Below are 16,937 nucleotides of genomic sequence, written 5' to 3'. Positions count from 1 at the left end.
GATTTGATGATTTCTCGATCTAGCGGTGGACATTCGCACTTCTCTTATCATGTATCCTCCTCGTACAAGAATTTAGTCCTTAAAGTGATATTAACGACTTAAGCATTACATTGCTATAGCATTCTCTCCCGCCAAAATTCATACAAATGTTAACAATTTCATTCAAGGGTAGTTTCAACTATAGTTTCAGTCAATTGTTTGACATCCAGTGCCAAAATGGCCCAGCAGCAACTATCTTAAAGATGGAGCCAAGAGATAACCATTAGTCCTCCGATGACCGACATTGGACTCGATTAGGGGAATAAACCTAATAATTACGACGTATTTCAGCAGATAAGTACATTTATACTCTTCATTTTCTTCTTACTTGGCGTGAAATAACGCAAAAGCTCGTAGACCGTGCAATTCAATATCAAACACAAAAACACCGCAATTACTAATTACTATATAAATCAATAAAAAGCGATAATGACATCAAAGATTTATGTGATTCGATCCTACTATTGATACATAGTTCATATGAAGAGCTAGCCGCAAAGAATTCATTAGATAGGAGAATCATGAAATTACAATTAATAGCTCTTGTGCTCCCCAAGCCCGAGTACACGAATTTTGAGAAGCTCTCGTTTTTTAATTACCTAGTTTCGTTAGGGCCAACGCCCAGGAAATGACTAGGGCAAAATGCACAATTTGGCAGGCTTGCCAGGCGCCTGAAGGGCATGGTCAGCAGCTCAATAGCTTCGGTTATTAGGCTTCTTATGACTAGAGCAGCTCGGGCGCCTCGACCCCTTGTTCTTTCGCACCTTCAATCTCGTCTCAAACTTCTCTCAATCTCTAGGCCGTAGCAAGAATTTAACTTTAACTGACTTCTCAATTAGGTTACTAAACATTGATTAAGTTCACTAGACGCACCAAAAGTTTCATTTCTTTCCTCGACGGTCACTTTGATTGGAGCCTGACCAATTTCCCAAGCAACATGTTGACGCAACCGACATATGGTAGTCGCATAGTATTCACAGAATTGCTCTCGTGTGTGTTGCGTCAACAATTCATCAAAAAATTTAGTATTCTGATTGAATGTGTAATTATCATATTAAAATCAACCATTAATTGAGGATCCTTAATTCTACAAGCGTGATTAATCTTATTGAAAGTGTTATTAAGCATATTTGCATCATATGCAATAATTAAGTATTCTCATTTTAAGCATAGATAAAGTCTCCAGGACTACTTTTAGAAGAAAAAAAAAAGTAAAAAAATTTGTAAATGTTCTAACCACAGTTTTTAACTCGCTAATTTATTGGCGAAATATTTTAGACAAGTTAAGAAATCTTCAAATTATATAATTATCAACCAGTCAACATTAAATTGATTGTAAGACTTGTTTGAGTTGTGGGAACAATATTATTAATATGGCCATCGACATTAACTATCAATACTTATACACATATAATATTATATATTAAAATATAGCGAGTGCCATTTAAGTCTCATTTCGAGTGAAAATGTGATAAAATATGCCTAAAATCTTATCAATAATACTACGAGGACACGTCCTAAAGAATGGGTATCAGAACTATTATCGTAGCAAATATAAAATATAACCACTGAACCAGAACATTCCTAATATCACTTTGATAAAAAAATATAATTTTTTTTATAAGCTTGTACAAGTGGGCAGGTAAGTTGATTTGTCAGTATTGAGCCAGCATTTTTCATCCACGTTTGGATGGAAAATTGAATTTATCCTTAAATTATCACCGGACATAATTTGGGGATTAAATTGTAACGAAATATAACATATGGACCAAAATTGAATACGAACGATATTATAAGTGCGATTTTCCTAATTTCCTTTTTTTTTTTTACGTGGGCAAAGGCAAACGCGCTCGCTCCCTTGGAGTCGGAACATATTTCCCGACCGCCGTGCTCGCCGTTGCCAAAATAGTGCCACCGCCCAACAGCCCCGAAACAGCTGATCGTCCGCTCGTCTCCGCCGTTCTCCGCCCGAGTGCTCCGTCGAAAGCGCCCTTCTCTCTCTCCCTCCCCCGCCTTCAACGCCGTCTGTCGGTTGATCGAGGTATCGCTTCTTCTGTGCCACTCTGCAATTTCTGTCTTCCTCTTTCTATTTCGTACTTGCATTTGCGTCCTCACTCCGAAGTTGTGGCGCTTTCATTGGCTTCTTCTGCCGAGCTACCTTTGCTTGCGTGTTGTTTCGTGATAGTAGTTGCCGTGCTTGTGATGTTCTGTGCGGCGCCGTTTGCTTTGTAACCTGGAATTGCCCGCCAGCTGTTTGATGTAATAAACCAATGTGGGCTCTGTCCTTGTTGAAGAAACTGCTCTTTCAAGGCATGGAGAAGTCCATGAATTGAATAGCTATAGAGCGCCTGTTTATTTTGTTATGAAAAGTTTTAAGCTCGGTCTTAGCTAAGAAAGACGACTGTACATGGTTAGACTTTGTTCTGTGGGGATGCTGGTGCAACTTCGACTCACTTTCAGCTCGGAACAGATGGTTATGGATGCTCCTTTTAGTGATACCCTGCAATGAGAGGCTGATGTCGATCATCGAATGCCTTACATTGTGATAAGCTGGCTGAGGTATTGTGGCATTTGTTAGTTGTTGAATTAAAAGGGATGACTTTGCTCAAAGCATCCGATTCTGGACAAGCACACTTTATGTCTTTAACTGTTACAAGAATTGTGTTGTAACATCATTTAATTAGTTTTGGTAATTAGGATTTCCTCTCGATGGTTCATAGCATAATGGGTTGTGCCCATCGACATCATGCATTCTAAAATATGGTTTTGCTGAGATTATTGATGTATGCATAATCTTTGACATTCATGGCGATGTTATGCTATGTGCTTACATAATCACGTACTCATGTTGGCGGTCCATGTATACAAGCTATTTTACTATGTTCCGAGTCAAAGTTGAACCACCTTTCATGTATAACTTTGGTAGGAGCAACAGCCGCTAAACCAACTTTTATTGACCAATAGCCTTAGGCTGTACTCCTTTTTTTTTGGCGAGGTTTGATGTTGTTTGAATCTTGTGGCTCTTCAATTTGACAATGACAATTTTCACATGTCATTATGAGTAACTGGCAGTAAAATTGAGATATTTGTTGTTAAATTCATGTTGAAAACCCCGAAGTTTATTCCTCATGAAGCTGCTTTCTTGAAATTTAGTTTCTGTAGTTGATATCGCTCCTTTGTCCAATTTATTGATGTTGTTTTCATTCTTTGAATATAGTGGATTGTGGAGTCCTCTGTTACAGGAGCATAACAAGACATGGGCAAAGCGTCAAGGGACAAAAGGGTAACTTAAACATTTTGCAGGACATCCGTTTGATGAGATTGTCCCATTCCACCCATATTGAACTCAGAGTTAATTCCTCTGTAGGATATCTACTATCGGAAAGCAAAAGAAGAAGGTTGGCGTGCTCGAAGTGCTTTTAAACTTATTCAAATAGATGAGGAGTTCAATATATTTGAGGGTATTGCCTCTCTCTCTCTCTCTCTCTCACACACACACACACACACACACACACACAGATATAGTGAGGATGGGGAGTGGATGCAAGAGATCAAGGTAGTCAAGATCGCTTGTTTAACTAAGATCGATAGAGGCTTCGCTACTATGCATCAGAAGATCGAATCGTCAAATCCTATGATTTAGAAACTCTGTGAAGTATCCTTAAAAAATGTTATTAGAACAATAAACTGTCCTTAGACATGTAGTATACATAATAAAGTGATTTTTGATGTATACTCCAGTATGATCAATAAATTGATTACCCATGTTATATCGAAAGTCAAACATAACCTGTTAATAAAGAAGTTCTCTAGCCAAGACTTTCCAGCTAAAGGTAATGAGTTCTTTCCTTTGTACAGAATCGGTAGTAGGTTATTCTGTTTTTTTTTTGCCAACAGTTCAATTACTTTGAACTAGTGCAGAACTTTGAAGATTCAAGTGATTACTTGCTACTTTGTCCCACATTGAGCTAGAAGAATTCAAGATGTGTAAGCTGAAGTGACACCGGAGAGCAATTCCTGTTGTCCCATAGTGGATACTTTCTCTTTAGAATGAATATACGTTCTCTATGTGATGCCTAGTGAGCTTAAGAAGATGCTAAGGGTGTTTGATGGAAAATAACATTGGGATAGATGAAATCCACCACCAAGGCATAAAAGAGTCTTCCAGCAGCCAAAAATAAAGAACTTATAAGGTTTTTTTTTTGATAACCGAGGTGTCCGCGCGGCTGGCGAGCTAGGGCTCAAACCAGCGGTGATGCCCGACTAGTCCTCGAGGGGGGCTAACGCAGCATCCCACCGCCACGACCCCCCACTTAAATCACCGATGGACGAGTTTGAACCCAGGACCTCTCGTGAAAGGAACTGAGCGCAAACCAACGCAGCCACCGATGGGTGGGTAAGACCTTATAAGGTTCACCACCAAAGAATTGGAGAAAGCAGCAAATTGAAGGCATTACTCACTTGGGGAGGAAATTTCATATAATATCAAACTCAAATTTAAATCTTACAATGGAGAATGCACCACCTATTTATAGAAGTGACTAGGAAACATTAAAGACAAAGGAAAATTATAACACGTGAAAACTTAAAATTCGCAACCCTAGAAAAAATTGAAGACATAGGAAATATAAAACACATGGGAACTTAAAAATTCAATCTCCAGCCTTGCAATTCAAACTGCATTTACTCTTCAAAATCTAGAAACTCCTTGGCTTCTTCCTCCTCATTGGACCCACCGGATCACGCTTTGCTCCTTGGATGGGCCAAAATCCACTCCTTGTGCTTGCATAGTTCACGAATGGGCGTGGTTAATTAGTGAGGCTTGAGTGGGGCTTGTGAGTTGATTGTCTTCAATGGAATTTCCAAGCTCTGATGCATCCGCATCACTATAAAAGAAAGTTTGGCTTTGAGTCAGGAGGTAGCAAAGTTGGCCCACTGTGCAAGTGAGCTTAATTTTCTCTGTGTTAGACAGGAAAGTCGATGTTTGATTGTCTCAGATGTGGGTTGGTGCTGCATCTTTGGCAAAGCATGAGGCCTCTATTGTTCATGCCATGCTTGAAAGCAAAGGTTTACCGAGTGTTACAATAATCGCAGCTAGTTGTTCATGTTCTTCTGTAGTAGATGCGTGCTTGATAGGAGGAGTGTATTATATTGAATGAGTTATTTCATTTGTGGGGGTGACAAGCCAAAAGAGATGCATCTGTTATTAGGCATCCATATTTTGAGAAACAGGTCACTTTAGTATTTTATTTGCTAAAAAGCATATGCACTGGAGGAAACGTTATCATCATATCAGATATACTGAGACTTTTCTTGTGCTTTTATTTTGGCTTTTGCAGGAGTGAAACGTGTGGTAGATTTATGTGCTGCCCCTGGTAGTTGGAGTCAGGTATACTATTCAGTGATAGGGGGATGTTGATTACTGATGCCTAGTGAAAAATTGAAGATTATTCCAGTTATGCTCTTATAAGGACTTTACATTCTACTACAAATGTTAACGCAAGTAATTTATGACTTGTGTCAACTGCTTTACGGAAGAAAAGTTAGTCATGTCAACTTTTTGTATGTAATGAATCATCCTGAAATTGTTGCATTAATAGGTACGGACATAAGTGACCTGGCAAGCTCTGGTGAAACTGAGAATGATTCTTTATATAGTCAATGGTCAAATCTTCAAGTTTCAACAGCACAATATCCTCATAAGATTGGTTTTGAAAAGACAATTCTGTAGTCGAGTAGATTCTCTACTTTTCGTTCACACTGAAAAGTTAAATTGAAGAGGACTTATTGAAATAATTTTCAAAATATGCCAAGAACATTAGTTTACTAAAGAGTGGGAATATTCTTAGACTAAAAAAAGTTATGATATTTGACAGTTAATAGGAGAACAATCCAATCATTCATCAGCTATTTAGATGTAAGCAAATGTCAATTTGTTCATTTTCTGCATATCTATTATTTTGATTGAGCATACCAAAAGAATATAGGGATCACTTATTTGGGAGGTATCTCTCTTCCTATCACTAAATGTACACTTTTGCATGGTAATCAGTTGGATGATTAGATAGCACCTGAACATGAAAACTGTATCTATGCAATCAACACCATGTAGATTTCAGTGTATATAAAAGCACAAGGTTTATCAATGATCATGCATTAAATGATCTTGGACTGCGATCCCTCTTTTCAGAAGCTGTTTCTGCTTTTTTCTTTCTGTGACATTAGATAACACAGCTTTCCTTCTTACTTGAAAGACTGGTTAAAACTGGTTGAGTTCATAGTATGATAATTACGTTTGAATTGTTTTTTTTTTTTTTTTGGTAACCCAGGGAACCCCCGCACGGCCGACAGCCGGGGGGTAAACCCTGAGGGCGACACGTGCTAGCCACCACACACGTGCCACCGGTTAAGTCACCCTGCGGCGCCCGGGATTCGAACGCTCAACCTTTTGCGAGAGGAAGAGCGCCCGCTCCAGCGACGCCACCCAGGCGGGTGGTTTTACGTTTGAATTGTTCATAGCTAATTATTATCAGAAATGCATTGCGGGCATTGGGAAACATTGGACATAGGTTCATTTCTTTTGAAGTGTTTCCTTCATCCTAATGCATAATCTTCTAAGAACCACAATCTGGTGAGATCCTTGGGAAATTGTTTGCCTTGCCTGTCTGACTCAAGTCTCATGTATGCTGAAATTGAACGATCTATGTGCAATTCCTTCCTTTTTTTTTTTGTATAATTTTGTCATTACCATCTTTTCGTCTATAGCTTCTCCTTTGGGCTTCTTGCCATGTGTGGAATTGTGCTGGTTAAAATAGATTAAAGTTAGCTTATGCTGCCTGCTTTCCATGCGCAGGTTTTAAGTCGTAAATTGTATCTTCCTGCAAAGCTTTCACCTGATGCTAGGTATAAAATTCTTCATTGATCGTGTAAATGTTGACAGTATATGCTGCTATGATTTCTCTGTTTGTAAAAATTGCTGCTATGGTGATGCTAAGGCTTCGTTTTCTTCAATTGCTTAAAGCCATCATCAGACTATGAGAGCATTGTCAATCTGCCATATCATTGCAGGAATTAGTTGACTTTTTTTTTCCTGTTATCTGAACGTGATGAATATATTAAATGCTTCTTCCAAAATTTGAATGGCCAAACTTCCCCATTTGATATATCATGCGAGAATATGACCAAAAAAAAAAGATATATCTTGTGAGAACTATTTCAAGAGTTGGTAACCCTGGTTCACACCTTTGTCATATGTTCCATGCACCACTGTACTTGGCATGGAAATGATGCAATGTGTACAAAACCACTCATATACTATATTGAGATAGGCATCCCAATTGAGCAAGTTTCAAGTCTAAAAATGGAAAGATAGGCTTTCTAAAGATTCAAAGCATTTGTTGAAAATGAACATCAAGGGTTTTTGTGAGCTGGGATGCTAGGCCATAACGCTTTTCAAAAGCATCTTTTTGGTGATAAATCAATTATCAGTGCTGTAGTTGGCAACCTCCTTCATGCCCGCCTGTATCTCTTTATCTGTCCATTTGCTTTTATCATGTCTTTTAAGATACTTCCTTTCGGGTTCTTACTTGATCGTCATGGAAGTCAGATTTTTCTCTGGTAACTGACTTGCACATTATAGAGGCCAGAGATAATTATTCTACGATCCTTCTATTGAATGCCTTGGAGATGCTTCGGTTGAGTCTTTAGTTCACTCTATAGCACTTCATCTCGAAAGGGAATCAGACTAGAGCATAGTGGTTATATAGTTTATGAGTTGTGGATGATTGATTCTAGAACTTGGCTGTTGTTGTATTCATACCTGACTAGCTCTCAGGTGTCTATTTAAATGAGCCTTTGGTGAACTAACCATTCTTCTTTTTTGTACTTTTCCCCAATTTTTTTAGCAGATTATCCTTAGTAATTCAGGTATGATGTCCTCAGAATATTCTGGTTTAGAGACAATAAAATTGAGTTTGGTGGTTCCATTTTGTCTGCTTAACAAATGTTCAATTTATTTTGATATCTCAAGGCAGATTTTTAGGTGACAGAATCAATTCTGGAAGTTTTGCACTAGTGTTAGCTAACTTCCTGTCATGCATATTTATTCGGTTACAAATCATACAAAGAGTTTGGATACCATATTGAAAAGGCCAATGGGGAATTTGAGCATTTGTTCCTAATATGGATCTCGTCATATCCCTGTAGAATATATTGTATTGGTCCTTAATCTGAATTGCTTCTACGGCATTTAACCATGAAAAACTTCCGAAAATCTTGATTTTTCTCTTCAAAGCACTGGATACTGTCTAAATCCATGTTCAGTTCATGCTTCAGTTCACTCTATACTCTATAGCCTTCTATATCCGGTAGGGGACTTGGAGGAGAGTATCATGGTAAACAATGCAAATCATTTGAGATACTGACAGTGAACAGACCTGACAGTTGAACCATATTTCGTACTGGATAAGGGTCATGAGGTCCATGTAACAGCCTTTGAAGGATCAAATGTATTTTCCAATTGACATACTTTCTATCATGCGAAACTTCCAAATCTTTTTTGAACATTTGATTCTGAAAAACATGCATACTGAACTTCAGAGTACCGAGTCCTTTTTGCCTGCTTTGGACAAACTTTTTCCAGAGCCATATTGAGAAATTTGGATTTTGACGTTATTGCTTCTTAGAAATATTGGTATTACATCTTGATGTTTGTGTTCTTGCTCAGACTTCTGTTTAGACCATTCTTCTTTGTCCTAATTTGCAGGGAAGGTGATCTTCCTCTTATAGTCGCAATTGATCTACAGCCTATGGCTCCAATTGAAGGAGCCATCCAAGTACAGGGTGATATAACAAATGCTCGAACAGCTGAAGTGGTAAGAAAAGTTTCTTTGGCTTGCGATATGTGGCACTTAAAGGTGGACAATGACATATAACTGGTAATGGGAAATGAGATGGTACAAGGTGACCAATCTTGAAAAGAAAAAAGAGAGAATAAAGCCTTATTCATGCTTGGTAGGAACAAGATTGACTTTCTGTTTTCCTTTCAAGGTTTTAAGAGCATGAATTTGGTGTAAATGTCAGATGGACCATAACAGATCTTGGGTTTTGTTTTCATTACCATGCTCGAAATATTCACACTCGAACATATTGGTCCTAGACAAAACCCCACCCAACACCACCCCCGCCCCCCCCCCCCGTCCTGCTGACGCCCCAAAACCGAAAAAAGAAATAAATAAAATGAAGAAGCAGAAGTAGAGAAGGAAAGAAAGAATGAAAGAAAAGCCTCCCAAACTTTAAAAAGTGTCTTTTACCTTCCCAAACTTTAAAAAGTGTCTTTTACCTTCATCAACTATTGCACTATTTCGACAAGCTGTGTCACTAGAATAATTTTTTTAATTTACTGAGATATATTCCAAATAGTCATTTTACTTTTTGCCTTTACATTGGTTTTTGGAGATTTTATGTAGAAGTAATGCAAGGTAGAAAGGATAGCTTATTTTGTAAATGCTTACTGTAGTAAATTGCTTATTTAAATAGAAGAAGATTATGTTTGAATATGTGAAGTAACTTTATTTGAGAGGGTGTGAAATATGAACTGAAGCCATTTCAGATTTTCTGTGTGCATTATATCAATGTAGATATCATGTGTATCCAGACACGTCGATGTGAGAAAGATTACAAAATACTTACAATTTCCTAAATGTCTTTTGGATGAATAAATGTTTTGGCCTGACGTACATTGTTACAGGTGGAGTAGACTTGGTTTTAGTATAGTATTCTGGATTTTCATGTGATGTTCTTCTTTGTATTTATGGAGGGTGTGTATGTAAATAATCTATTCGATAAAATCCTACCATGAATTACGCAAGGCTCTATGGATGTAGCTTCATGATTCAAAAACTTTCAATGGCACTATACTGTAACATTATGCAGAGCTATTTTATTATTTACTTTTCAGGATGTTATGTAAGATCTATGTGGCCTTGCAGTCTAAGGCTTCATAAATATTTAATTTCGCAAGAGTACTTAGTTTTCTCTCTCTCTCTCTCTCTCTCTCTCTCTCTCTCTCTCTCTCTCTCTCTCTCTCTGGTGAGTGAATTAGTGTGTGCCACCTGCTCGTTCATGCCCTTGTGTCTGATCTTTTTGGAAAAATGATCACTGAGGTTATTTTAACTTCTGGAACTTGCAGTCACTGGTCTTCATGACATGGATGAGTTTGTTCAGTCTCAACTGATTTTAGCAGTAAGTTTTGTAGTTACTCCTAAGGATAAACTATAATCTATGACTTGCAATCTTTCATATTTTAGGGTCACTTCATTCAGCAGGAATACTAAAAGCCCGATTAGGGTGCTTTAGACTTTTAACTGTAGCTTTTTAACTTCATCTGCAGTTTTTACACTTTCAGTTTACCTTTACTTTTTAGTGAAATACTGTGTTTGGACGTTGTAGCTTTTGAAACTATAATCTCTATGTCTTTGACTTAAAGAAGTTAGTATAAGTAAAGACAAGGTTTCTGGCTTCTACTTTTGGACTTAAGGGTTTTTGATAAGCTTTTGATGCCAAATGGCAAGTTCTATCCATAGAGAAAAGTTACAAACAGAAGTGAGCAGTAGAAATCCTCCTATACTAGCTCTTTTTATCTACTGTGACTGATTTCGCTCGGTTGTATAGGCTTGTCTTCGAGTTATTGTCCCAGTATTATCGCATTATTTAATTGGGCTAACTTGTCCCTTGGTTTAAACTTTACATAAGTAATTAGGTAACTCAACTGTCGGGTTCTGCCTGTCCACTTAGCTGTTTTCTTTGTTGTTTCCATATTACCTGTAAATAGAAAGTGAGAACCAGGGAAAATAGAGTACTAAAAATGAAGTTATAGAGAAAGCTAACCTAGAAAAATGAGGGAGTCCTGCTTTATAGTACATTATAGTTCCAGTAGCCTTGGAAACCAAGAATAGTTGATTTGCTATGTCAATAAAAGCAATCCAGTTTAAGATTCTGACATGTTAACTGTTGCAAGTATAACTTTGTTTATTAGCCATGAATGACACTGGTAGGAAGACCTCTCGTCCTCTCTACTCACCTGTTGCATCCTGCAGGGACTAACTATCGTTACTCATGTACTAAAAGAAGGTGGAAAGTTTATTGCAAAAATATTTCGTGGGAAAGACACGAGTCTTCTTTATTGCCAGGTAAGTTATCTATTTGCTCTTGTGAGGGTTGCACTTACAGTAGCTGGTAGTCACATAGAATTTATGTGACGTTGGAATTGTTGTGCTTTGTATTAAGTGTCCGGTATGTTCTATATCGTATAAAGTAAATACTGGTGGGTAATAACTTTAGAAAGTTTTTAGTTTTCAATCCAAGAATTGTCATGGGGAGTTGGCCAATTTTTTATTTTCTTCTTTTCCAATTGTGATGTGCCAATGCGCAATGTATTATTCATTGTTCACAAGTGTGTCATTAAAATTATCTTGTGTTGAGATCATTTACCATTGTTGATGTGTGGCTTTTGAACCATGACACTGTCATTCCATACCTTCTTGTTCGTTTGCTTGTTGCAGCTGAAGTTATTCTTCCCTATTGTGACGTTTGCAAAGCCAAAAAGCAGTCGCAATTCCAGCATAGGTATGAGTTCTGTGTCTTCTCTAAATTTTAAATGCTGGCCAGTCACTAATTCATTTTGTTTAGCAGTTATTTTATTCTGTATTTTTTTGTTACGTGCAAATGATGGGATGTGACTATACATCTAGTTGGTGAGTTAACTACGTGTGTAATTGCAAGGTCATTTACCTAACAACTACGACCTATTATTTTCAACCCTGGTTTGAAAATCTCTCTCATTGTTAAACAAACTTCATATTATGGTAACTATCTCAAATATTTTTATGCTTAGTGTGAGATTTTGTGGAACCACTACCAACTGTTCTAAAAGCTTAAGCTGTTAGATGAATGTGTGGTTTAATATTTAATTATTCTAACACTTCCCCTCACGCTTAGTATGGTCTTTTTGCCTAGTATTAAGCGTTGACATATTTAATTAAGGAGGCAAATGAGGCCTGAAAAAATTTGAACTCAGGACTTCCAGCTCTGATACCATATGAGATTTTGGTGGGACCATTGCCAATTATTCTAAAAGCTTAAACTATTAGATGAAGGCATGGTTTAATATTTAATTACTCTAACACTTGAGAACCATACCATTTTAATTCCACTCTCTAGAAGCTCATACACGATTTTTTTATCTTCTCTTTCTATTTGCTTTTTATTTTCTATGCAATTTTTGCCATTCCATATAAGAACACTCGATGACATCATCATCAATGAGTGTTTGAAGAATTTACTGCTGTAGACGGTAAAGCAGACCTTGCGGTACATGACCATGTTAGTTGTTCTAGAATCTAGGTAATATGTGTGGACATGGATTGTTTAAAACATCCAATGAACCTCATCTATTGCTCTGGACAGGCATCTTCAAGCTCTTGTTAGAGGGGACCCTTGTCTAAGGAAGTAAAGAAAAAAGCTTGTCCAATCCTAGTTTTCCTGATTGGGTCTGAATGCTCTGGACAAGCATCTTTGAGTTCTTGTTAGAGTAGACCCTAGTCTAAGGAAGTGAAGAAAAGAGCTTGTCCAATCTTAGCTTTCCTGAGTGGGTCCGATTCATTTTCTCTGGAGCATCCTATTACTAATCCTGGTAGCATCCACCAAGCAGGTTAATTCTTGGATGTTTTGAGTTCTTATGTTGATGGGTCCGTATCTAAAGGTCTCGAGGCTGCATGGGGTTTACCAGATTTACATTTTCTTGCTGATAAATAGTCTCTACTTGTGGGGAAGATTGTACGAGAGAGATAGAGAGCGAGGGGGGGAGGGAGGGATCTGTATGATTTCATGCAGCCTCACGTAAGAAAATCTATCAAGGGTAGAAATGGTATATAGCTGGACTTTGATGTAAGCATTACTTTGATCTTGCTTGACATAAATTACTGATTTTTCTTTTCATTAGTTACTATACGATGATAAAAAACTTATGCCAATCTTTTTAATTCTACAGAGGCATTTGCTGTTTGTGAGAACTATTCTCCCCTCGAAGGATTTAATCCTAAGGACTTGCATCACCTATTAGAAAAGATTGGGAGTCCATCTGGAGTTGATGACCTTGGTAACTATGACGTTCCTGTGCTTTTTTTTCTTCATCTTCTTCTTCAATTGATTGCCAACTGATGTTTAATGACTTTTTCGAAAATATATCGTTTTGTAATTTTAATGGCATCTTTAGATGCAGCTTGAATATGTGATTAAGTACTTTAAGCTGCAAACTCCGCATCATAATCGGCGCATTACGAAGTAAAATCTGCTGAAAAGAGAATATTCTGCTCAGCTGTTCCCTCTACTTCTTCATAGATCATTATCAATGCAATTTTCTCTGGAATATAATAAGAAAGTGAGGTTATACCTTTCTCGGCCTTTTGGCTAAGATCAAGTGTAGTTTCTGTTCTTATCAGTTTTATCAAAGTTGAAGTTACCAATATTAGGGGCTTTTTGTCATGTGCCTGATTTTCTTGAATGATGTTTAGTCATTTGTGGTTATAATGTTTAATTAAAGTTGAAGTTTCCTATATTAGGGGCTTTCCGTCAAGTGCCTGGTTTATTAAAGGGAAAATTTCAATTAAGGACCCCAAGTGGGGTCCTTTTCTCAAAAGAGGACCCAAAGTGAACACGGTGTCAAATAAGGGCCTGAAATGCCCAATCAGTCTCAAATAAGGGCCCGAAGTGCTCAATTCGTCTCAGGTAAGGGACTAGGTTCGCTGGCCGGCGAGCACAGTTACTATTCCGGCAACCGGAACAGTACATTTCATCTCTATTTTTTTTTTTCCTTTTTCTGTTTTTTTTTTTCTTCTCTTCCCTCCACCGGCCATAGCCTGGGCTGGGCGGGCGAGGGTGGCCCTCGCCCGACGCCGGCGAGGGCGACCCTCGCCAGATCCGGCGAGGGCAACCCTCGCCGGCGTCGGACGAGGGCCACCCTCGCCTGGGCTAGGCGGGCGAGGGTCGCCCTCGCCCGACGCCGGCGAGGGCGACCTTGCCCATCCGGCGAGGGCAACCTCGCCCGACGCCGGCAGGGCGGCCCTCGACTAGGCCGGGCGGGCGAGGCAACCTCGCCTCGCCACCCTCGCCTCCCTCCGCCGGGGCGAGGGCTGCCCTCGCCCTCCGGCTCGGCGGCGAGGTCGCCCTCGCCGGCTGCGAGGTCGCCCTCGCCCGCCGCGAGCCCTCGCCGAGGGCCGCCCTGCCGCCGGCGGGCGAGGCGAGGTTGCCCTCGCCGGATCTAGCGAGGGTCGCCTCGCCGCGTCGGCGGCGAGGGCAACCCTCGCCGCATCCGGCGAGGGCAACCCTCGCCCTCGCCCGCCCAGCCCAGCCGAGGGCCGCCCTCGCCGGCGTCGGGCGAGGCGAGGGTTGCCTCGCCGCCCCATCGAGGGTCGCCCTCCCCGCGGGCAGGGCGAAGCGGCCTCGGCCGGATCGGCGGGCGCCGCCCCGCCGGCCGGCGGGCGAGGGCGGCCTCCGCGGCCCGGCTATGGCCGGCGAGGGAAGAGAAAAAAAAAAATAGAGACGATTCTTTATCGTTCTTGTCGAACAAGAATCGTGCTCGCCGCGGTGAGATTTGACCGGCCGGCAAACCCAGGCCCTTACCTGAGACAAATGAGCACTTCAAGCCCCTATTTGAGACTGATTAGGTACTTCAGGCTCTTATTTGACACTATGTTCACTTTGGGTCCTTTTTTGAGAAAAAAACCCCACTTGGGGTCCTTAATTGGAATTTTCCCTTTATTAAATGATGTTTAGTCATTTGTGGTAAGTATTTCATTGTGTGGTGCGTGACAGATTGCAGTAGTGGATGGTTGGAGGGACCGAACAAGGTATACATTCCATTTCTAGCCTGCGGTGACCTCAGTGGCTATGACTCCGACCGGTCGTACCCGCTCCCTAAAGCGCCCGACGGGACTTACAAGAGCCTCGATCCTGTGCAACCCCCGATCGCCCCTCCTTACAAGAGAGCTCTGGAGTCGAAGAAAGCCTCTTGTCCTGGAGTTCAAGAACTCGAAAAGCTATCCTTGGATTCCTGATTCTTGACATTGAATGTTACTTTAATTTCACACAGACCAAGGAGTTCATGTGTACGTCTGTCAACGAGTTATTGAATGGGAGACATAAGTGCCGAGTACATTTAAGCCCCTTTTCTCATGAGGAACACTAGCAATCTCTCCAACGTTTCCTGTGTAGAACACGCGAAGACCGTACCCCTCTTTTTTTCTTCTCCGTGCGAGACGTGTTAGGAGAGTGGCCAAGAACCTGTGCGGGTAAGCATTTAAGCGCAGTCAAAAAGATTGAGAGAAAGCTGTTGCCAAGAGGGACACTTGGGTCACGCTTTAGAATTGCAAGTGGTCCTGACATTACTTTTCTTTGAATATATGTCCGGAAAAAGAACGAACTAAATGGGCCAATCGAGAAAGAACAAGGATTTCTCGCTCTTTGTTTTGACTTCTATTGGAGATGGCTTACCACTACGCTGCGAGATTCATATGCATGAATTTTCGACATAATTTGGAAGAGAGATCTGATATATCGAGCTCACCTCGGCCAGCTCATGACCCGGAGGCGGTTTATTACATGAATTTGACGTACTTGGATTGAAATTTCTTGCACACTTGCATCATTTACATTGAAGACATTAGACACTTTACATAGGCTGCATCCACCGAACATCGAAGATGAATGACGATATGCCACGGTTCGAACCCAGAAAGTATTTTTGAAGCCAGTCGGAATCCAGAGGAACTTTTGTCCAAGAAATGGTTATACAGGAGAGATAGTGGCTGCCATAGTACAATCAAATTCACTTGGAAAAAGAGCACTCGTATCGTACGCGCTGCATAGCTTCCACTTGATTTCGTTAACTAAGTGTCTACGTGCTGAACAAACTCACGATTTACACGGTTCGACGACAATCGGATTGCACCTACAGCGTATACCTGTATCTTTCTAATCTGAACAACGATTCTCGATGATCACCCAATACAATTCTCGCACTTCCTTTACATGGTTTGCATGATCATAAAGCCTTAAAAAAGCAGATAGCCACAGAAATAAAGGGGGGCGTCAACAAGCGCTTGAAACTGAATTCGATCTCTGCAGCGAGCACGAGGAATTCAAGAACTTGATGCAATCCTCGATAGCTTCAGCTCTGTGGGATTCCGACTGGTCCGCCAAGGACCGCGACCTCATGAACTGAGGAGCCGATGACGACACCTTACGTGAAGACCTACTGCTCGACACACATCTCAGAACTTTCGTCGCCTTATCTCCGAGGCGCCGGAAAAACTGTGACGGCGAGAATTGCGACTCCTTGGCAAGCCTGAATGACCATGTAGGGGCGACCCTCTTTCTGCTTCTTCCACCATTGGCGCTCCCACCATATTCAAGAAGGATTGCGGACTTGTCGTCAATGTCTGGACTGAAACTCACCCTCTTGCTTGCTTTTCTAGACATTTAGGAGTTCTAAGGAGAGAATTCTCTCGATATAAAGTAATTCCCTGACTTGTTTTGTGTATACCAGAGAGAGACGTGTGAGACAGCAGTTCAAATGAAGTTGAGATATGAGGGAGTAACTATGACAGTGGCAGGCTTGTGTTGAATTTATATTGCTGATATGAAATCGCATTTGGGCAAGAAAGAAAGAAAAAGATAAAGGGGACAAGCTAGCGAAAAGCAAAAATTAATGAAACTTCTTCTTGAAATGATTGAAATCCGTTGATGTTTCTGAAAAGCCTATGCATGCACAAAGAGTTTTGACTTGACCGGGCAATTACTCTACCTCCTGTGGTCTCTGTCATTTTTATACATTATTTGTT

The 16,937-nt window shown here is 40.3% G+C and overlaps 2 protein-coding genes and 1 pseudogene across 2 annotated transcripts; 2 read left to right on the top strand and 1 right to left on the bottom strand.

Moving 5' to 3' along the window:
• The first annotated feature begins 1,854 nt into the window (after positions 1-1,854).
• Positions 1,855-15,295, top strand: LOC115692388 (putative tRNA (cytidine(32)/guanosine(34)-2'-O)-methyltransferase). Its single transcript, XM_030619234.2, has 11 exons — positions 1,855-2,080; positions 3,257-3,322; positions 3,407-3,500; positions 5,379-5,428; positions 6,893-6,942; positions 8,804-8,969; positions 10,213-10,281; positions 11,136-11,228; positions 11,601-11,664; positions 13,088-13,195; positions 14,911-15,295. The coding sequence occupies exons 2-11, from the start codon at positions 3,296-3,298 to the stop codon at positions 15,150-15,152; spliced, it is 963 nt and encodes a 320-aa protein (XP_030475094.2). The 5' UTR covers positions 1,855-2,080; positions 3,257-3,295; the 3' UTR covers positions 15,153-15,295.
• On the top strand, positions 13,486-13,596 carry LOC115662588 (U2 spliceosomal RNA; annotated as a pseudogene).
• Positions 15,296-15,865: 570 nt separating the features above from the next.
• LOC115692897 (uncharacterized) lies at positions 15,866-16,814 on the bottom strand. Its single transcript, XM_030619875.2, has one exon. The coding sequence runs from the start codon at positions 16,573-16,575 to the stop codon at positions 16,186-16,188; it is 390 nt and encodes a 129-aa protein (XP_030475735.2). The 5' UTR covers positions 16,576-16,814; the 3' UTR covers positions 15,866-16,185.
• Positions 16,815-16,937: the final 123 nt, after the last annotated feature.

This window comes from Syzygium oleosum, unplaced genomic scaffold (assembly GCF_021117445.2).
Source record: "Syzygium oleosum isolate NSW1041296 unplaced genomic scaffold, Sole_v2.1 Sole_v2.09, whole genome shotgun sequence".
Taxonomy (NCBI): Eukaryota; Viridiplantae; Streptophyta; class Magnoliopsida; order Myrtales; family Myrtaceae; genus Syzygium; species Syzygium oleosum.
This window is presented reverse-complemented; position numbering and strand designations above follow the sequence as displayed.